Genomic DNA, 24,096 nt, shown 5'->3' on the forward strand with positions numbered 1-24,096 from the left:
ACTGTCACATTTGTATCACAATTGGTCTGTACAAATAAACGCCTATACTTAATGTTGTTTGAATCTAAGCGACTCAAAATATAGATTAACTGTACAAAGCCCTAAACTAAAAAACTTTATGTGATATAAAGTTTAATATTTTATATAAAAAATAGGTTTCATGTTTTCGGTATGAAAAAAGGCTTCAGGTTAAGTTCATAGTATCACAACGTCATAGTCTATATATTTTGAATACTGTATCAAACGCACAAGCTGATCTACATTTTAATGGAAGTTGTGTTTAGATGTCTGTACAATTGATAGATAAATACATGATCACGTACTTGTTATCAGGTGTGTCCGATTGTTGAGGTTACGAATGTGATGAACTATGTATCACCTGGTACCGGTAAACTCCTCTTCACCTGAGGTCACTTATGTTTACTTCTGACAAATACTGGGTATACGTATACATATGCAATAAAACAATATGTTACAAATGTAAATGTTTTATTTATGATAACAAAGTAATTAAAGACTTGTTGATGATGTTGTAGTGCATACAATAACGAACAGCTTTCTATTTTAACAACTATATGCTTTCTATAGTATTGCAATGTTGTATTGTGCGTTGTAGTGTGGTGTGAATTGTATATGTAATTGTTTACTGTGGGGCTTTCCGTCCTGCAAGAGCTAGGATCATAAAATAGCAAACACAATCGAAAACGGCACATTCATTTAAACATCATCATTATGCGTTCTGCCTCACTTTCAGATTAAATCTGAGCATACTTTACTTCACATAACATGTTTAGAACAGACTGTAAATAGGACGTTAAACCCATTTCGACCCGACCAACATTATAAAGCATTAAATATTCTTAAGTATAAAGATTGGGCAGGGTATCTTAACGTACTACTTCGTCTACATCGCTCACTTGTGTTTAAGGCTTGATTATGGTTCTATACAGGTCTGTCTTGCAGGTAGGGCGTAATACTTGTTATCTGTTCCCTTCTTTCTGAACAACTGTTTTTCTTCCTAATTTCTCCATTGATAATGCCTCACTTTTGGCCTTTAGTTAAGCGTTTGCCCCTGTGAGGAAGGCTTTGGGTTCTGTCCCCTGGCCGAGACATACCAGAGTATGTGACAATGTTAGTTTCTACTCCTGCTTAACGCTCAGCAATTTCGGAGTGGGACGACTGGTCCGCCTGTTGTCAGTATAATGTGACCGGGTGGGATGTCCTGCTTGGTGTATTCGGCAGTATGTTTCAGTGAGGGAGCACTATAAAGTCGGCATCAGTTTCGTGCTATCACAAGGAGACAAAACACGAACATATCGCATCCTCCCAAAAATCACACGTATACACTACACGCATGCATCTTACACACAGGGGAAACCGTCCTTAATTGACCATAGCTGTTGATAAAACGTTAAACAATACTAAACCAAACTAAACCAAACCAATACATAAAGGTAGATAAGCTCGCATATATGCAGAGGCTCGATCCAACTCTTCGTCAGGGGAATCGTCTCGTTTTAGGTGTTTTTCTCACATCACAAGCCGCGAGTGTCTGTGTTGAAGCAAAATGAGTCATTATTAAGAGATCGAGGAACGAAGTTATTGCTTAACTCTTTCCGTACCGCAACTCCGGTCCGGATTCCGTACCGGATGTATTTATTAGACTCGCCTCCGCGCATATAACACAATGGCCGATTATTAATGTACTTTTTAGACAAGGTGTAACTGCCGCAAGAATTAAACAGGTAACTTTATAGTTGCAACAATATTAAAAAAAACCTTTGCAGTTAGCATTTTGTCACTTAATATACCTACCTGTGGACTACAATTTCTCATCTTCTTGTGAGTTGGGATTAGACCCATCAATACAATGATACATCAATATCTTAAATTCCACCATTACAAATTTTGCTGGCCGACATTTATTTAGCACCACACAATTATTTAGCACCACACAATAATTGCATCGGTTGAACTGATTCTTATCGCTTTCTATTAAATTCGCAACGTCCAGCAGACAACAGAAAATATCAATTATAGTGACAGTCCGTCCATATAATTCTTTGATTGAACAATCGCTTACACCAAGGAGATGCACAAAAAAGTTAGTCGTTCACACAAATTAGTACATCAAACCTAACTAGAAATTGCCTGTTAAGGCTTTAGGAAACGAAAATGTATTAAATATTGAGGCTCCGACTTCGCGTAATGTAAGAAAACAGAAACCAAATACAATGCATTGAGACACATAATACAACGCATGAATAGAAATGTTTATTTCCAAAATGTTATTAACAAAATAATAATCAAGTTTACAATGTACATACTTTCCCGAATGTTTTTATCTACTCTTTAACATGGCGATACTAAATAATAGGTATAACTACATTTATATCATATAAATATTCATATAGATGCGTGTGTCTCTAACAATCAATATATCCAATTTAAAATGTTAAACCAGACAAGTTAAAAATACAAATTTGTCCGGCATTATATTTGATTATTTCCTTCCCAGCAGCATATAGATCGGTGTAGTGAGGTCAATCGGACGGACCTCACCGGACTTTTCGTCTCTATACAGTGTCCTTAATCTGTAACAATATTATGAACACTGAACATCATAATCGTCATCTTTAAATATTAAATGTACTTATCATTTTGAAAAACAATATAATTGTTTTCTATTTTGAGGATAAAATGAAAAAGTTATTTTACAGAATGTGAAAGTGAAAAGCTCCTAAAAAGTGTGGATAGAAAAGACATTGTTTTAAACGGTTTTGTTTCCGATAACTATATATAATGTATATATGTATGATATCCTGATAGAACAGTTGCTGAAATAAATCGTCTCGTGTTTATAAACGTCAGTGAAAAGCGAAAATATGAGTTTGGTGACAACGACGCTTTTACTTGCACTCTATTACCTTGTCCTCAACTCTCCTAACGCATTTGACTCTGGATTCTTCTCTTGGAACCGTCGCCATGACGACCATGTACTGAACAGGCCAACGTAGGAATCTATCTCAACTTCTCGCTTAATCAATAAAGGCTCCTCTCTATTAGAGAAAGAATAAATATGCATATAAACAAAGACAGGAATTCCACGGAAGTGGATGTGTCGTCTGCGCAGGAAGCTGGAAGATTAGGAAGAAATAGATACACTTTTCATTTCAAGAAATACTGTTAAAAGTAAGCAATAATCATAGATTATGTTTTTTGGTGGCATCATTTTGTTATATAATCTGTTGTTCTGGGAAGAATTACTCTGAGTTAAGACCAGCATCGCCTCATTAGTATCCATATTTTTTTTCTTGAAAATGCAAGTATGCTTAGCACTGCATGAAGTTTGAGTTTGATCGGCCCAAGGAAACTCAAGTTATCGCACGAAAACATATTTTCTATTTATAGTAACAGTGACCTTGACCTTTAACCTTCAGACCTGAAAAGCAATTTCAAGCAAGCACTTTTAGTAAGAAAGCACTGCATGAAGTGTGAGTCTTAGAGGCCCAAATAAACTCAAGTTATCGCACGAAAACCTCTGTGCGGACGACGCCGCCGACGCCGCCGACGCCGACATATCAATACCTATGTGTCACCAGCAATCTAATTAAAATTATATCTTCACATCGCTCCCGTTTACTGATATGCCGCGTTGAAGATCTAACAACATACCATAGAGGGCCACGTCAGAGGTCAACATGAAGGCATTATCGTATTTATAACAAGCCAATCAAAACGCGACATAACTCTTTCATTCAACCAATCAGAAAGCAGGACCTGTGGCATTTAATGCAGACACCTCGTAGCCCAAAATCCATTTTTTCGTCTGGTCCAGTGATAGTTTGAATATTGCGAAGCCTGTCATTGGTTAATTTTAGTTTCAGGTTGTTAAACTTTTTAACGACAACCTCACCAGAAGAGGAAGTCTCTCTTATTTCAAAGCAAAATCCAAAAATTGGTGTTTTATCATAGCAAGTGTGTTCCGAAATTATTACATCATCACTTACAGAAATGCGTAAGCTCTCCTCTGATTGGTTATGCAAAGGTCGCCTGAACATGACCCTCTACAGGATGTTGTTAGATCTTCAACGCGACATATCAGTAAACGGGAGCGATGTGAAGATATAATTTTAATTAGATTGGTGTCACCAGCTTTTCGCAGGCGACACACAAATAATAACATGTACTGATACATTAAAGTGAAAACTGTATTTTTACTGTGTCCAGGTTACAACATGTCTGTGATATAACACTTTGAAGCGACCCCATCATCGGTGAACACCTTATTTATTTGACTTCAACTGATAGAAAGACATAGAAGCAACACGTTAACTGTAATACATCCTGACAATATGACGATATTAAAAAGGAAACCCCGAGCAAGTGGATAGGGGCGAACATGGTTGTCCGTCAATATTTAGTATTTATATTATATCACATTGTGTTTCAGGGTTTGTCATTCTAACAGTTTTCGCATCGCTCGAACCTTAATAGAATGTTTAGTCCAACGCATCGCGAGCACGTAGATAAAATCGAGAGGCCACCGCTATATCGTGCGAACGATGAAAATAGTTGTCGAACGACAAACCCTGATAAAAATGTGTTAAAAACTCTTCATCATCCATGACTGGATGGAATGCCGTGCTGGGTGCCTTCGGCATGGTATTTCAGTGAGAAAGCACTCAAAAGACGGCATCGGATCCGCGCTATCACAAGGAGGCATATACATCAACATACCCTCCGGCACACATACACACATGCACTCATACACAACACAGATGGAGGAACGTCCTTAAATGGCCTTTTATGTTAGTAGGACGTTTAACTATATAAAACCAAACCAAACCAAACCTTGTATATTTTTCGAAACAGTCAACTAAATAACATATCTTCTTGGCCTTATGGTCATCAACATCCTCGGTCTGTGACAATCATAAATAGATGAAAGATTTGCTTGGAGGAGTACCACGAACCTTTAGTTTATGTAGAAAGATAATTTTCACACGATATTATCGTCGTTTGGATATCCAAATAGCATTTTTCAACGACAGTTATAAATGGCAAACAAAATTTATAATACAACGATGCAAAAAGTTACCTGATTGAATCCGCAAAAGGGAGCTCTATCATAGCTAAGCCATTGTCGATATGGAATTTTGTGTCAATCCAATAGTCCCCCAAAGTCTTGGTATATAAATCCTACAAAACAAAAACCTTGTAATATATATTCTTTGACAATCATACGTTCACATATCTCACTGGTTAGAATTTAAAAAATGTTAAAGTTAAAATGACCATAAATGTTACACAAATTGAATATTAGGGGAAATAGGCGTTATATGGAGGATACTAAATCTATTTTAATATCAGCAATAACTTGGACCTGTGGTTCTGCAGCTTTCCCATTAAAGCATGATATGCCGAGTATGTACACTGAAAGTGGCTTTGTGCGAATAATCCGTTATAGAGTGAATTATAACCTGTTGTACAATGTGAAACCTAAGGATTTTTTTATAAATAAGAAAATATTATCATAAAGCTAAAGAAAAAGGTTTATATACCTCCCATACAAGCTGGTGTGCTTCTTTGTTGTGTATGGTATCAGTGCCGATTGAATACACAGCTACTACACCTCCCGGTCGCAGCACCCGGCTCACCTCCCCCATAAATGTAGGTATGTCCATCCAATGAATGGCTGTAGCTGTAGTCACGAGGTCTACAGTTCCATCTCCGAGGAAACTCAGATCCTCGGCTTGACCGACTCTGAAGTCAATAACACTTGCGGCCTTTCTAGCTTCTGCTATTTGCTCTCTGCTGACATCTATCCCAATAACATGGTTACATATGTTGGTCAAAGGGAGAGTACTCTGTCCGCTTCCACAGCCAACGTCAATAGCTAAAGCCAATTCGTTGCCGTCCGATTGCCGGCAAAACATTCTTATTTTGTCGTATAATTCCTTAGGATAAGATGGTCTGTACTTTGCATACAGTTGTGCATGTTCTTTGTCTTCAAATTGACGATAGGTGATTTGTTTGGAGTTCATTCTGATGATAAGGTCGTTACTGCAAATGTTCAAAACGAAATTATTCAGTTTATTTTGTGTATTTTTTAACCGTTCATATCGAATCATCCTAAACGCGGTTTTAATTATGAGTATTAAAATGTTTTCCAGCTTCAAGTGTTTCTTTAACAGATGGTCAATGACATGTCAGGACACTGTTAGGATAACGTTGGACTACATGGTTCATCAGCAAAGAGTAATCGTATAATAGTTCGTTAAGCAGTAGATACACTAGATGTACTAGTTGTAACTTTAAATAACACTGTTATGTAAAATAATCGTTGTCTTCTCCTCTTGGACGAACGTTGGACTTAAATGTCAACAAAAACGGCGTTGCGAAGCAAGGCGTTAATAAACAAAAAGGAAGTTAGGAATAAGAGATAAATATGTATGTCTGAAAGGTTGCAACAAGTGTAACAGAATGATCACACTTGTGTCCTTAAGTAAAGGGCACTATAGCAAACCCCAACTTTGAAGGATTTCACACAGAAGCTGTCATTTGCAATACAGTGGTTAACAGCAGGTATGTTCTTTTTTTCTGTCCTGGATATATAGGGGTGTGTGATGATGTGTGTAACAAAATAACATCTGTGTTGGTGTTGCGTTACAGTCCATTGTCACTTTGATGTAATTGAGAATATTGGGGTTATTTGTTTTCTAATAAACGATACTGAACCTTGAAGTCACTTAGAAAATAATAAAATAGGCGCTCAAAAACAGATATATATATATACATACATTGTTTTTCATTTAGAGCAAGACAATTTTGCAGTTTCTTCAGATAATTGATCTTAGTTTGCCTAATAAGATCAATGCTGTCTTTACGACAAGCTTTTAACTTAGCCCAGTCTTGTTCTCTATTTTTATCTTTAGCTTTTTTATGTAATTTGTTTTTCTGTCTCAGTTTATGCCTAATTTCACCCGTCATCCAAGGTTTGTCGTCAGGATGCACAGTACTTGTTTTATGTGGTGCATGTTAGTGACATAGTTTATTTTGTCTACGTTAATAGAACATAGATCATTGATATTAGAATTGGTATTATATGAATTCTAACCCAATCATTACTGAGTAATTCTTTATTAATTTCATCCCATTTAGCTTCATTGTAGGTATATATTATTTTTTAAAGGGTTTCCTTTTTAGAGTTTTAAAACAGTCGTTAGCTAGAATGGGACAGTGATCACTACAGAGAGGTGAAAGTACTTGTGTCGATTTAAAAATGTTAACATTATTCGTAATAAATACGTCTATTGACGTAGCAGTAGTATTTGTAATGCGTGTTGGAGTTTGTATCAGGTTTATTAGTTGATATTTAGTCAAAAGTCTTGATAGATGTGAATTATATCTCATTGTTAGCAGATCAACATCAATGTAACCAGTAATAATTATATTATGATTAGTATTAGAGATTATCTAATATATTATCAAGTTTATTCCAATAATTAATTGTTACATTAGGAGGCCTATACAGGCAACATAGATATTTTGTTTTATTTGAAGTGTTAATTTCTTACATTACAAGTTCAATGTCTTCAGTTAAAAATCATTTCTACAATTTATGAGAAGATTATTATATAGTGTATTTTATAATACCTGTCGATCTCTAAGATATAAGTTGGAAGGTGCATTAATTTATAAATCATTGTTATATCTGTCAGAATTTAGGTGAGTTTCAGTAAAACATACAGGGTTTTAAGATGTCTATAAAATGATTAAAGAAAATGATCTCTAACTGATCGAATAATGATTAACTTGCAAGAACAGGTAGATTCATAGAACGAATATTCAATAATATGGCTGATAATATGTCATGTGACTAATGCGACCAATAAATTTACATCATGGACTTCTTTCTCCAAGACATCATCACATGCACTGCCTTCAACCACATCTTTACACCAGTGTTAACATGATTAATTTACGCACCTAGCGCAGTCCACAAAATTATCAGGTTAAAGTAGTCGATAAGCAAATCATAGATTCACTCCAAAGTGCCATCCGTAGGTAGTACGGTAGGTGGATAGCATTATTTGATGAGACACCAACGCAAATATGCGTATATGCCGCATTATATTTTACTAATAGCTAGGTCTGTATGTATATATTCTCTATATATTTGACAATATAATTTGTATAATTATAGTTCAAGAGCAAATAATAAAGAGTCCGTCATAGAGACTCCATCTCAAAATTATGGGAGAAAAACTTTACTGAAACAGTAGTAAAATAGAAATATACACGGAGGTGAACCTCACCACACCTGCCCACTCGGGTCGCCATACCGGAGCTCAAATTCATGCTTTCAATTAATAAACCTGACTATTGACTGTTGCTTAAAATCAAAATCAGTCAATATAGTTCATTCTTAAGCTTACTACTGGTTAAGCAGCCCGATATATTTTCTAATATCCATTTAACCCTTTAAACTAAAATCCTTTTAAATGTTCGCGACATTACTCCGAAGTCATTATTTCTTGTCAACATTTGTCAGTCGTCGGAGAGGAACGTGTAGCAATTAAAATCGGAACATTCTCAAAAAAGTATACTTACTGTATCAAACTCACAACATGTCCTACATGTAGAATGGTAGTTGTGTTTAGATGTCTGTACAGTTGATACTTAAATACATGATCACGTACCTTATATCAGGTGTGTTCGTTGGTTAAGGCTACGAGTGTGACGAACTATGAATCAGTTTGAACGGGTCAACTCAGTTCACGTGGATTCACTTATGATAACACCATTTCATCTGACACGTATTGCTTTGAAACTATGTAAATATAGGTATTCGTGCATAAATGAATATGTAATAAAACCAGATATTAAAAACGTGAATGTTTTATTCATAAAAACCTAATAATTAAAGACTTGTTGAGGATGCTGGAGTGCATAGAATTACTTACAGCTATTTAGTTAGACTCTGATTCAAGTGATAATAAGTTTTAAGTCAATCATTATATTTGCGTCGCTAATATAACAGATGCTTACGAGGATATAAACTCGTTTAACTCTTTCCGTACCGTTGTCGTGTACACACGATGGACACGACAACAATATGTCATCCTGGTCCCCGTTGTCGTGTACAGACGACAGAATAATAAGCCGTCTCATCCCCGTTGTCGTGTACAAACACGACAACAGACTTTGGTGTAACTTGTCTTATGTTTAGCTGGTTATCGCACACGACAATCACGTAATACAATTAAGTGTCGCTAAAATCAGTACTCATCAGTTGAAAAGAAATAGTTTTACAGGTGCAGAGTACACAATAAATATTGTGTGATCTATTGTTTTCGAATCTTCCGCAAGATGTTTGCGTTTGGTGATTCAAATATAAACAATATGGCGGCAACTTAATTCGATATGAACTCTCGTAAATTCACCAAATATTTATTTAGATTTATGGAAGTAAAACTGAATATTTTAATATAAGTCGTCTTAATGAAATTTACTCCTAATTAGAAAAACAAACCTAACGACTTCGTACTTGTAAACAATAATCAATCCCTATTAGGGACCTCCACTACAACGCTGTTTTCAAAGCAAGGTTTCGTATCGTTTGTTGCCGAACAGACGCCGATTTCTCTGTCATAATTAGGTGCCAGTTAGTTATTACGCTGCGAAATTGAAGAAGTGTGTGTCTATAAACAACAACATGAAACATAAACAATATTTGTTCACGGTTACCTGTTTAATTCTTGCAGCAATTACACCTCGTCTAAAAAGAACATTAATAATCCGCCATTTTGTTATTTGCGCGGGGGCGAGTCTAGTCACGACATCCAGTACGGAATCCGAACCGGATTGCAGTACGTACGGAAAGTGTTAAGATCAGGTGTCCTGTTGTAAGGTGTATTTCCCCTACGTTATTACAATGTTGTGTTGTGGTTGTAGAATGAGATGACTACAACACTGATATATATAATAGTTTGTTTATGGTTTTCCGTCATGCAACAGTAAGGGTCGTGACATGGTGTGTAATTGATAATGTCACTTAAAGTCCACAAAAAAGTACCATCTCATTGAAATGTTAATCGTTTAGGGCCAAACAACACTATTGAACCAGACGCTCCCACGACACAATATATAAAAACCTCAAAGGCGTAGAGATGCAAAAACACACCAAACTTATCGGTCATAGAAATGACTCTAAGAGACATACATTTAATTGCAGAAATGATATAACATGCGAAAAATGTGTTACACTGCACAATACCGCTGTTTGTCCTTCGATGGCTCATTGGTGATGACAGGGATCAAAAAGGTGGAAATCCCAATTTGTCTACACCAATGTTGAAACAGACGCAGATGTGCGTAACTACCCTAAATTTAGGAATACGAACTTATAACATTAGAAGAAAAATATGTCAAATTATATTGTAAGGTTTTACTGAAAGTAAATCATCATATCTTAATATAATATAAATATGCATATAAACTGTATCAAACAAGCATTTTATACTTGTATTTGGTACATCACAATTAATTTCACGCATTTGTGTGAACACGGCACATTATACTTCATCGTGATGAAGTTCTGTCTCACTTTCAGACTAAAACTCGATAGCATACTTTACTTTTAAATATTTTGAAGCAAATTGTTTTTAACTTAAAACGACCTTAAGTTACCTTAGCTGTTAAAAGGACACTGAACCCTGTACAACCCACTGAACCGTTTAAAGCTCTAAATATTCTCATATTTTACAAATTGGGGAGGAATCTTAACGTTCTTTTCCGCCTTTATCGCTCACTTGATTTACAAAGCTTAAGTATGGTTCTATAAAGGAAGGTTAGCTCGCTGATCATATCAGCAGACGCTCGATTTAAATCCTCGTCAGGGGCTTCTTCTAGTTTAGTTATGTTTTTGTACTTCACTAGCCGCGAGCCTCTGCGTTATAGCAAATTAGCTATCACACAGTGAACGGAAAACGAAAGTATCGAATATTAGTTGAAACTTTATTTATTGCTAATCATTCATACCTTTCAAATATAACTTCCAGTCTACTGCTTAATTGTATAATCTTAACTATCATCAAAACAAAATACTTTTAATCTGAAATTCCACAATTGCAAATTTTGCAACCCGGCAGTGGTTTAACCAGTTCTAATAACTTCCTATTAAATTATAAATGTCGAGGATTTAACAAAAATAACAAGTTTTAATGACTGACCAGTTCCTTCTTATTTTAGTCAAACGCTCAGCACAAAAGAAATATGCTAGGTATTGTAATGATTTACGGCGAAATATTTTTTACTCCATTTTTCGGAACAACAAACTATATCACTAAAGACATTAAAAAATGAACACATCAACCATATAAAGAATTGTCTGCCAATGATATTGAGCACGCAACTGTAGTTAGTGTTGAGGTTTCAACCTTGTGTTTTTAGGAAAAACAAGAAGGAAGTTTTTATTCTGTTTACTGATATATATATAACGTCGTTTAAATTACGCCAGCAGGCCCCTTTTGTATATACTATCTCAACTCTTTAGATGTCCTCAAGTCTACATTTTTAATAGACAATACATTGATTTAAATTTTCATCAACTTTGAGATACTTTATACAGGTAGCCCCAGGAACATATCGCAAACCAACTTGTAGTACGTGCCATGCATGTATATTTACATAAATCAAGGTCACAGAAATAAAACGGAATGATTTATGACGCATAATGGACAACCTGAATATAAATATTTTTTTCTTCAAAACGAATAAACAAATGATAAAGAAAATAAACTGAGTTTACAATGTACCATTTTTCCTTAAATTAAAGTTGCTATGACATTTTAAAATATATAGATATATGAATAAAAATAATGTGAATGTTCAGATAATACTTTAGCAATAAACGTATGTAATGAAGCATGTTTAACCAGATAAGCTTTAATTATAGTTTTTTGTCCGGTATTATATCTGTTTATTTACTTCCCAGCAGCATATAGATCGGTGTAGTGAGGTCAATCGGACGGAACTCACCGGACTTTTCGTCTCTATACAGTGTCCTTAATCTGTAACAATATTATAAACACACAACATCATCACTGCTGTATTTAAGCTGTGAATCTTACTTGTACATATTATTAAGAAAATACAGCAGGTGGGTTTTTTTTAATTTGAAAAATGGTAAAAAAGAGTCAATAAATGTTAGTTAATGTGCAAAGCTTCTGATAGTAGAAATAGGACGACAACAGGAACTATTTATGTCAAAAAGGTTTTGACGTTCATCCTTGCTAGAATAACACACACCTTTTTAATTATTATTTGTATTGCTTTTGGGTTTTGAACGGCCCATCAACACACAATTGCGCAAATAAAATGTACCTAAAATACATGTCAAAGGAAATGAGATAAACAAGCTAAATGGCTGTGGTTAGTTATTTTTTTTTGAACAACCAACGTATAGGTAGGTTATAACTGTACAGATATTTCGAAAAATCTGTTATATAACTATGACAATTTTGTGTTGTCGGCTGAAAGTCAATACAATCTTGTTATTAACGTTTATGAATTGCGGCTCATATTTGCTTGTCAACAAACACATAGGTAATGCATGAATGACAAACCCAGAGACGGACAAGGACAACCTCGTCTCGGCGGTTTTCTCTTTAGCTAGGATTTCATTAATATAGTTGAGGTTTTACAGAGGGTAACTTGTTGTTTACGTATTAATTGCAATGTTTTGCCACTTTGACCTAACAAAATATAATTATCGGTTTAAAATCAACAGGTGGTAGAAATAAAGCCGTTTTGGCGGTGCAAGTTTCCTATTCGTTACCTGGTAGAACCAGGTGTGTAAAAGGCCAAGATAAATAGCAGGGCTTCCATAGAAAAAATAACGATGCCTCTTTTAGTAGCCTGCATTACCAAGATTGCTGCAACGATGGTTGCGTCAACCTTACGGTCATCTTTCGAACCATCAGTATAAAACTATCGAACGTCCTTATTATATATTTCAATTGAGATTTCAAAAAGGATGACAACAAGGCAAAGGATTGAGTGTCAAGATTAACAGTTTCATTGAGTGAAAAGACAACCTCGAACAAAAGTAAATACCACAGAAGAACATCGACTGTTTCAGATTATTGAGTTGCGTCGACTTTAATACGGGCGTTTCAAAAGGGGTGAAATGGGACTACTAAAGATTGGAATACAGTTTGGTTGATTTTGAAATAACGTTTTATAATTAAGATTAGCCCACCTTTTCAAATGAAATGAGAACTTTTAACTTAAATGAGAAACTATTTCTTTTGACTGACAAATTACTGAATAAAATACTCTGTGGACATATTTGCAGCTCGACCGAAATAAAGTATTGAACACAACTGGTCTTCTGTCGCTTCTACAAATCCCTAAAGTTTCTCTTTTTTTCCTACTCTTTCCTTTCGTCATAAACTCCCCAGATTATTTTTTATATACCTTCCATACAAGCTGCTGTGCGTCTTTGTTGCGTATTGTATCGGGTCTGAACGAATACACAGCTAACTCACCTCCTGGTCTCAGCACGCGGCTCACCTCCCCATACTTGTAGATTTGTCAATCTAATGATTATAGCTTTTGAGATTTGCTCTCTACTGATATGAATGCCAATAACATGCTTAAATATATTGGCCAAAGGGAGATTACTCTGTCCACTTCCACAGCCAACGTTAATAGCTAAACCTAAATCGTTATCGTCCGATTGCTGGCAATATTTTCTCATTTCGTCGTACAATTCCTTTTGATAAGAGGGTCGATATTTTGCATACAGTTTTGCATGTTCTTTGTCTTTGCACTTCCCAAAGGTAATTAATTTTGTGCACATTCTGAAAGGAAAGAACACAATCATGTTGATTTCATCCTTTCTATTTTCATTAATTATTAACGCAAGTATGAAAACTGCTGTTTTTGAGAAAAAACAAAAATATATTTATTTGTTAGTTTTTGTGTTCAAGCTGGCCATCCAGTTATATATTTTGATGCCATTTTAATCTTTTTCTATTTTTTTCTCTCATTCTTTTCATTTTTCGAAATGAATTGTTTATAAGGTTACAAATATATTGTCATAAAGGCTTTCGTGAAACTATTATAACAAAGCCTTAGGTGTAAAATAGCACGTGAAACATTTTGCAGAATATTGACTTTTTACCTCCATCTCTTGCAAAATAGGTTAGAAATATCTGTTAAAAGATAATCACATATTGAAATAAAGCATGGTTGAAAGAACTCTGTCAAACAGGTTGAAAAGGGAACTAAACAGATAGTAACATACCTGCTATCCGGTATTTCTAACTGTCGAATTGGCGACTGTGACTAATAATGAACTCATCTGGAACTGGGAAACACATCTTTACGTGGGTTTACTTATCATAACGTCATGTCAGCTGACGAACACTGCTTTCAATTGTATAACTTAAGTTATACACGGATACATAATGATGTAATATAACAATATGTTTCAACGTAAATATGGCATTTGAAACCAACAGTATATTATGTCTCACTGATTGTGATTGCTAATTCAATTCACCTAGATACTACCAAATATATAGTAGCTACAATCTCAAAAGGCCAAATATAACTTAACTGATGTCTTCAAGTTTCCGCGATCTCCTTTTGTTGTTTAAAAAACGTGTGGTTTGAAGTAAATTTTATGAATTATCTCTACCAATAAATTCATATTTTCATGAGTTCATCAATAACCTGCCTCCTAGTTTTTATATAGATCTCCTTGAATAGATGACTTTGGAGAACGTCACCCTTCCCTCACCTTGCAAATCGGTGACTGAGAAAAGATGATACCTGCTTTTAAATCTACTTCATGCGGTAAGAAAAAGTCATATGGGAACCAACTGCAAAACAGGGGATTTTATTTTCAGTACAGTAAATAGGAACACAAAATCATTTAACATGAATCTGCTGCAGCCATTGCAAGATTTGGATTCTTTATATTTTTGTTCTCCTTTTGCTAAACATTTTTTATCTTAACGCCTCAGTTGGTAAGATTAATATTTTTACCTTTGTGCTGACAGTTCGCCTCAGTTAGGAAGGTTTTCTGTCGCTGACCGAGATATCGACATCTTAACTGTTTAGTTTACGCTAAACGCAATAAAACCTAATAAGATGCTTTATATATGTCAGGTATGATTGTATGAACTAGTCCTGTCTGTAAACAGAATAAGCACAACGTGTCAATGATCACAGGTTTGAGTTGTGCGACAACAACAAGGTATTATTACATACATAACCTCAACCACAATATAGGGGTGTGTTATTAGTTAGCGAGGACTTTATGTTTGCTTTTTTCATAATTACCACAGCAGTTATGTTCCTTTCTAATTATAATACCAAATTTTATCGAAAGTAAAATCTGAAGTGTACTCAAACAGAAGAATAGATTTGAGTCGGATATAAATGTTGAAGCATGTAGTTTGAATTGTTTTCATTCCTTCATTCAGATAAAGCATTCAGCATTGTTTTCTGCAAATAATGCAATGATGTCATCTTAGCTGCTAAATATCTGTTCAGTATTACTTCTAGTATTAATTATGTTCTTTACTCTTCTTTACTGTTATTGCTATTCTGTTTATTTCACAACAGTGTTGTTGGCATGGACTGGTGGACCTGTAATACTTTTTGGATATGACATAGCCTTGGCTAACGAATTCACATAAATGGTAGATTTTTATGTTGCCTGTCGCTCTTGATTTCTCTTTGAATAATCGGACCTACACGTTTATAACCGAAATGGCAATATTGTTGTGAACATGCATTTGTAGAGAGGTCGAGCTGACAACTCTGTAGGCTCGGTGAGCAGGTCGACTCGCCCGAAGGTGATGACTTATCGTGCCCGACAATACTGAATGTAGTCTACACTTGGTCAAGCCGCTATACGGACGTATTTTGCGTACTGTTGGTCTGATCGTTGAAACACTCGCCGTTGCAAGCGAACATTATAGCTATCATAACGTGCAGCTTCTTACCATAATATTGTACAGTAAAACGTAACCGTTCGGCTTTCTTCTTCTAGAAACTCAATTTCCTTCTTTACTTCGTATGTCTAGTATTCGTTTGCTGTTGTTTTTTATGGTGCGGTTAATGTTTTTTTTTGTTTTTTTTTATCTTATTTGAAAGTAGAGCTGTCTTTTGAATTAATTAGACAAACCTTCTGTAGTCGGTTGGTTGGTTGTTTGTATAGGACTTAACGTCATATCAACAGCTAAGGTCGTTCAATGCTGAACAATGGAAATCCGTTATCTATTTTAGCTGAAAATTCACCCAAGTATCTCTACTGGAGTCTAGTTTGAGTAATTCGCTTGAAGTGGACATTGTGTTTAAGTATCATCTAAAGCTTTGAATATCGATTTGTAGCGAACACTTCCGATATGGTTCACACTAATGCAAATATGTTCAATATCTGACCTTATTTAAACTAAGACAAACAAACTTTTAAAATTGTTATCAATATCAACAAGAGTATCACAAGAGTTCTATTTATAATTGAGTTCCCGGTACTTATATCTGACCAAAGTTTTTAATAGATAGTAGAGAGCTTCCTGTTTGCTTTGGTTATTAACAGTGGAAATCATTTAAGTACGTGTCTCCATGTGTGTCATATATGCGTGTGTGCTACATACGTTGTGTTGTTGTCTGTTTCAGAGTGACAGCGCGGATCTGATGCCGACTTTAGAGTGCTACCTCACTTAAATACCATATCGAGATCACCAAGCAAAATATTCCAACCGGTCAAACTTTGGTGATAACGGTTTGTCAAGTTGTAGTGGTTACCCTGCATGATAAACATTTAGCAGGTACTTACTTTTATCCACCATTTTTTAAGGACTATGATTTTACTTAATCAAATGTCAATATATATAATCTGTATTTCTTTGATTTAGTCCTGTCAATTAGATACTACGTTTACTGGTTACATCTGCATTTGTTACAGGTACAAACATAATAGACAGATACATATTAACCAGGCGTCAGGACAAACAAGATTACAATAAAGTAACTAAACATTATTTTCAAGCATGTAATGTAGAGAAGGTAAAACCAAATTAGCATACAAACAAACCATTTGTTGCTTTACATCCGTTTTCCCAACAGCCAGGTCACAAGTAGACAGGCGCTGAAAGGAAAGAGGAACGAGGAAAGAGGAGAGAAGTTGGAAAAGTAATAGATTCAACTTGGTGTCTTCTATTCCCCAAAGAAGAGGAACATTACTAATCTTACGAAGTAAAAGAACATCTTTCGTTCATTTCCCTGTGTGTAAGGTAGAGCTGTCCAGGGTAAAAAGGGGGTGTAGGAAATGTTTTTCTCTTACCCTGGACAGGTGTATCCGCACTTTTGCCGGTGTGAGATTTCCTTATCTCACCCTAGGGTTGAGACAGGGGGTTCCCCTCTTCATAACAATGGTATGACGTCACTTCAACAATACAATGACGTCACGTCAACAATCCACCAACATCACGTCAACCCTGAATTAAGCATGCAGCGTTATCATTACATTATGTATATGATACAAAATGGGAGAAAAGGGTAAGAGAAAAAGAATCATTCACCCCCTTGTGAGTGAGATAAGGGAATCTCAACCCTCCGGGATATATACTTAAGTTTTGCCAAATATTCGGCAAAGCCTCGTATTTGGCAACTTAATAATCTTCCCCCTCGGGTTGTGATTCCCCTATCTCACCCCCAAAGGGGTAAACGATAGTATTAATCTTACACCCCATTTCACGTGGCGTCACGTCACAATGGCTCTACAATGATGTGACGTCACGAATTTGGAACTTTCCGATGGCGCAATGCGGAAAAGCCGATGTGATGAAATTAAAACCTTTTACGATATATTTACCGTGCACGTTAGAAAGATGTTATTAACGTTTCTGCGCAAACACTGTTGGCAAATATGGGATATGATAAATTTGGCTGGCTGATTCGTTTTCGTCTAAAAAGCTCAGGTAGGGGGATTATTATTTTTAAAATGGTGGCCATTCCAAACGCATTTTTATGGTTTCTAAGCTTATAATGGTGGTCGGAATTAGAAAAAAAAAATCCTTCATGCCCAAGGGTGTAGGGTTAGGAACTCCATCCTTGTGTTTTACTAAATTTGAAATATTCCTACCCTACACCCCTGGGCATGAAAGAGTCTTATATTCTAATTATTCAGTAAGTTAATGTAAACGAAACAGAGTCTCATTTTCCACCATGAAATATCGGGAAAGGGTTTATAATAAAAAAAAATACAGTTTCTACGACATTTTTTTAATTAATTTGATTTTCCCCCCTGGAATGTGTGTTTGCCTATATAGAATCAATGATGTTAATATTTTCAGCTCTGTATTGGGGGTGTTTTGTTTATTTGTTTCAATGTGTCGTCTGTATCAATTGAATAAAATCAATACCACCTTCATTTAGTAAACAGTTTTATTAGTATCTACAGTTCAAAGTACCGCAGCGTGTATCTGTATTAGCTCTAAGGCTTCACTTGCGACATTCGGTTTCATTTGAAATAAATCGATTTGTTGATTTCAAATTCCTGTATGTATTGTTTGCAGAAAGCTAACCACCTTATCTCAGCAAACATCATGTTATTGTATTGATGGTGGGTAAAATTTACAGCATAAATTGTTCCAATGGTCGATCTAACTATCTGTCGTTCCAGGCACAATCTGTGGCTGGGTTGATTGTCTATTCGTTCCCAATACCTGCAGGGGTAGAAAAGAAAGACAGGAAAGGAAAAAGATCCGAAGTACAGTGTTTCTCGCGTTGTCTCCCAAGGCACACGTCTTCATTAGACCCTAGTTGTTGTTTCTCCCAAGGCACACGTCTTCATTAGACCCTGACTGTTGTGTCTCTCAAGGCATCCGTCTTCATAGGACCCTGACTGTTGTGTCTCTCAAGGTACCCATCTTCATAAGACCCTGACTGTGGTGTCTCTCAAGGCACCCATCTTCATAAGACCCTGACTGATGTGTCTGTCAAGGCACCCATCTTCATAAGACCCTGACTGTTATTTCTCTCAAGGCACCCATCTTCATAAGACCCTGACAGTTGTGTCTCTCAAGGCACCCATCTTCATAAGACCATGACTGTTGTGTCTCTCAAGGCATGTGTCTTCATAGGACCCTGACTGTTGTGTCTCTCAAGGCACCCATCTTCATAAGACCCTGACTGTTGTGTCTCCCAAGGCACCCATCTTCATAAGACCCTGACTGTTGTTTCTCTCAAGGCACCCATCTTCATAAGACCCTGACTGTTGTGTCTCTCAAGGCACCCATCTTCATAAGACCCTGACTGTTGTGTCTCTCAAGGCACCAATCTTCATAAGATCCGCTGGGAGAAAGACCAACATTGATAAAGTGATCTACACCAAACTCAGGATCAACGTGCTGTAAAGAAAGTTTCCTGATATAGAATGGAGCATTGTCGAATGGTTGTCCACACTGATCACAATTACAGTGACTAGCTTTGGATACAGCATATCTTATAATCTCCTACAAGAGTTAGTTACGTCAGGAGGAATAGTAGAGAGGATACGTTTTGGACAAACTACGTCAATGTTTGAAGTCAGTGTTCAAAGCAAATCGAGTTACTCCAAATGAAAGAGTATGTTATAAATGTCCAGACACACATTTTGAATGGGTTGAGGTCAAAGGTCAAAACATAACTCACGTTAACTTTTTTTAGTATTTTCGTCATTTGAGATTTTGTCAGTCTAGATGGTTATTTCTTTTCTCGCACCTCAGACAGATATCCCACGTCTTACCCCATGCTATTTTTGTTTATATCGTCAGATCTGTCTTGTATCTTTACGTGACATTTCGAGGAATTTTTACACTGCGTTGTATTAATCCGCGCATTAACTGCTCGAAATAGACAATATGCATTATAAATGTTCTTTTTTGTCGTTATATGTATAGTTTTGATGCTGTAAGATATTTGATGTTGTAGATAAAATACAATCAACACTGCAAAATACGTTGTAATCTATGTAAGGACGGACTACGTTTCACGCGGAAGCATACAAATGTAGCTGAAGTAGTGAAGAGGTCATTATCACTTGAGGCCCAAGGCGGGAAACTTGTAGCTTTTAGCAAATTTGAAAAGGTTTTTATCGAACAAAATGGTGTGAGAAAAAAATAGATCACCTGTAACTGAGCACCATCGGGATATCTCAGTCTCGGGCTAAGATTCTGTAACATCCCAAGCTCGGCGTACGCCTCGGTAAGGATTTTGTTACATAATCTTAACCCTCGACTGAGATAGTCCGATCTCGCTCAGTTACAGGTAATATATTTGTTTATTCTCTGTCAACCCTTTTAACATGACACTTATCACGTAGCAACAATACGATGACGTCACTCGGAAAGGAGAAGCTGACGTTACAATAACCTTTCAACAGGACAGATCAAGTGTAAATCACGGTTAAGTGGATCATCAGTCCCCTGACAACCACCGTTTTCAAACATGTTGTTGTGGAAGAAAGAGTATTTAGTACAGGTGTACCAGACAAATCTAAACGCTCGTGGTGGGATTCTCGTGTGTCTTAAGCTCTGCTTCAAGCCAGCCAAGGGCTAAACAATAAAGACTATCGTCTTAAGATTGAGATGTTTTGTTTGTCTTATTCTCCCGGGGAAAATTTTCATTGTCTGAGAGTATTATTTGATTTAATTTGGTTAAACGTCCTATCAACAGCCATAGCTATGGTCGCTTTGACTAAAGTTAAAGGTTTGTCAGCACACGTTTTCAGTTAGGCTTTACCTAATATATATTTATTTAAAAATATCACGAGATATTTAGATCATGAAATATGTACAATAGGCGATATTGATCGGTAGATAGCTATCACAGTATTCATAGTGTTCGAGTGAACGTTAAATCATTGTCGGTAGAATTGTAATGATATTTCGGCAGCGTATACTAAATGTGTAAATATTCAATTACATGTCTCATGTTCTCCACTTAAAGATAAAGATCTTCAATAAATAGCTATATTATAATTCATACAGTATATTTAAATCGTTTTGATGTAAATTACGTCTTCGCCCGTGTTCCTAAAGATAAGCGTTGGGGTGTAGCAGTGATGGGAGAAGACATCAGATATCGTGCTAACATATGATGGGAGTAGACATCAGATATCGTGCTAACATATGATGGGAGCAGACATCAGATATCGTGCTAACATATGATGGGAGCAGACATCAGATACCGTGCTAACATCTGATGGGAGTAGACATCATATATCGTGCTAACATATGATGGGAGTAGACATCAGCTATCGTGCTAACATCTGATGGGAGTATACATCAGCTATCGTGCTAACATCTGCAGGTTCATGTAAACAATATACGTGTCGGTTCGCACTACATGTTATCGTACGAGTAGACTTTAGTAGGTCCCCTGCATAATCATTGGTTTTTCTACCATCTTTTTATTGAACAGTGAAGAAATCGATATTGATTTGGTATTCAATTGGGATCTATATCTTTGGATCTTCATCTTTTCTCTTTTGTCTTCTCTACCAATTTCTTAAAATGTTGTGGTTTTCCTGGCAATTGTGTTTTGTTTTGTGCTGATGCTCCTTTTAAGTAAAAAAAAAGGATCAGTATCTGATTTACGCCACCGTTTGAAGGAAACAAATATGTAAATTATCGGTATTTTTTTTATTTCATTTTCTCTGACGATGCTTGCAATCAAAGTATTTCCTTGTGATACTACATAAAACAAAGTGATATAAACTACTGCTTTAAAAAAAACACCTGTATCGACGAGGTTATATTTACATTTTCCGCTTTCAAAAGCCTAAAAAGAAAAAAAGAAAGAAAAATACAATTTGTTTGTGAAATGATACGGAATAATTCGCCATATAATTATCGATATCGTGGACACCACAATGTTATCCAGACAGTGGTTACACTACGGTAGACTAGTCATAGAAATACTAACTGTGGGCTCGATACCGCAGACTTCACAGTGTTATCCTGACAGTTGTCACACTACAGTAGACAATGTAATATAATACTAAATGTAGGGTCGATGACATAGACTTCACACTGTTATCCTGACAGTAGTGACACTACGATAGACAATGTAATATAAAACTTACTGTGGGATCGATATCGTAGACTTCACAATGCTATTCTGACAGTTGTCATACTACGGTAGACTGGTCAATATAATACTAACTTTCGGATCGATACCATAGACATCACAATGTTATCCTGACAGTTGTCACACTACGGTAGACAATGATATATAAAACTAACTGTGGGATCGATATCGTAGACTTCACAATGTTTTCCCGACAGTAGTCACACTACGGTAGACAATGCAATATAATACTAACTTTAGTCTCGATATCGCAGATATCACAATGTTATCCTGACAGAAGTGACATTACGGTAGACTGGCCAATATAATACTAACTTTAGGTTCGATATCGCAGACATCACAATGTTATCCTGACAGTAGTGACACTACGGTAGACAATGCAATATAATACTAACTTTAGGCTCGATATCGCAGACTTCACAATGCTATCCTGACAGTTGTCACACTACGGTAGACAATGCTATATATAACTAACTGTGGGCTCGATACCATAGACTTCACAATGTTATCCCGACAGTAGTCACACTACGGTAGACTGGTCAATATAATATTAACTTTAGGCTCGATACCATAGACTTCACAATGTTATCCTGACAGTAGTGACACTACGGTAGACAATGCAATATAATACTAACTTTAGGCTCGATATCGCAGACATCACAATGTTATCCTGACAGTAGTCACACTACGGTATACTAGTCAATATAATACTAACAGTAGGCTCGAAATCGTAGACTTCACAATGTTATCATGACAGTCGTCACTAAACGGTAGACAAGTCAACATAATAGGCTCGATATCGTAGACTTTACAATGTTATTCTCACAGTCGTCACGCTACAGTAGACAAGGCAACATAATAGGCTCGATATCGCAGATATCACAATGTTATTCTGACAGTAGTCACGCTACAGTAGACAAGTCAATATAACACTAACTGCAGGCTGGATATCATATACTTTACAATATTTATTATTGTGACAGTAGTCGCGCTACGGTAGACTAGTCAATACAACACTTACTAGAGGCGCGATATGACAGACTTCACAATTTAGTCCTAACAGTAGTCACACGCTTCCAGACTCATAACCCTAAACTACTTAGATTATGCGCGGCTTCGTCTTAACACATGATCGTTCGTATGTTTTTTTTAGAGAATTTCTTTTTGACCGGATAGAATAATGGAGGATAACGTGCGAATGATGGTTAAAGGCCATATTAAATCAGTAAATAATATAACTAACTTAACACTTAAGAAACACATACATATGCATAGGCCAATAAATGGACTGAACAGGTTGGAACTAATGCTGCATCATCTTCGATATCTAGCGAAACATGTTTACCTCGCAAGATAAAATTCTTGTAAGAATTTCTTGACATGAAATTGAAAAAGAAATAAACATGTACTGGTGTATGTTTATTAGAGATCTGAAAAGCTAACTAAAAATAATCTGAGATCAATATCTCTTACACTCCATTAGACGTGTTTTCGCCAGCAAGCCAATTGATGTTTGGAGTATGTGTTTAGTATCAATGGTATGAAAAATACAATAGGAAGACATGAATGAAATCAGGTCAATGATGATAACATGGTCTTTTATGATAAACTCAACATTAAAGGACTATCGCATATATAAAGATAAAACGGATGCATCTTTGTTAAGTTTTATGTCAATAAATTAGAATCTCTCTCCATGTGGTAATATTCCGTGTGAAATATCCATATTAAGTTTAATATATCCGCAGAGTGGGCGTGGTGGTCCCGCGGAGTGGGCGTGGTGGTGGTCGTGGTGGTCCCGCGATGGATAGCCACCCTGCTGTAGTCGGAGGACATGCGCGTTTCGATGATAATGAGACTCCCTCCTGAGAGCTATGCCCGAGAGGTTGAACCACACCAAACTTGATTTATGAAGTCAAACGTTCAGTTGATACG

The 24,096-nt window shown here is 36.1% G+C and overlaps 1 protein-coding gene across 1 annotated transcript; it reads right to left on the bottom strand.

Moving 5' to 3' along the window:
• Nucleotides 1-2,265: 2,265 nt before the first annotated feature.
• LOC110453434 (putative methyltransferase DDB_G0268948) lies at nucleotides 2,266-8,667 on the bottom strand. Its single transcript, XM_021502380.1, has 5 exons — nucleotides 8,617-8,667; nucleotides 5,565-6,066; nucleotides 5,102-5,202; nucleotides 2,928-3,059; nucleotides 2,266-2,594 (listed from the first exon to the last, which is right to left on the bottom strand). Exons 2-5 carry the CDS (start codon nucleotides 6,045-6,047, stop codon nucleotides 2,504-2,506), a joined length of 807 nt encoding a protein of 268 aa, XP_021358055.1. The 5' UTR covers nucleotides 6,048-6,066; nucleotides 8,617-8,667; the 3' UTR covers nucleotides 2,266-2,503.
• Between the last annotated feature and the right edge of the window lie 15,429 nt (nucleotides 8,668-24,096).

This window comes from Mizuhopecten yessoensis, unplaced genomic scaffold (genome assembly GCF_002113885.1).
Source record: "Mizuhopecten yessoensis strain PY_sf001 unplaced genomic scaffold, ASM211388v2 scaffold855, whole genome shotgun sequence".
In the NCBI taxonomy this organism is placed as follows: domain Eukaryota; kingdom Metazoa; phylum Mollusca; class Bivalvia; order Pectinida; family Pectinidae; genus Mizuhopecten; species Mizuhopecten yessoensis.

Coding starts and splice junctions, on each gene's coding strand:
- LOC110453434 (XM_021502380.1), bottom strand. CDS start 6,047: ATGAACTCCAAACAAATCACCTATCGTCAATTTGAAGACAAAGAACAT. Junction 3,060..5,101: donor CCTTTTGCGGATTCAATCAG/GTAACTTTTTGC, acceptor TTTCTCTAATAG/AGAGGAGCCTTTATTGATTA. Junction 2,595..2,927: donor TTAGGAGAGTTGAGGACAAG/GTAATAGAGTGC, acceptor ATATTGTTACAG/ATTAAGGACACTGTATAGAG.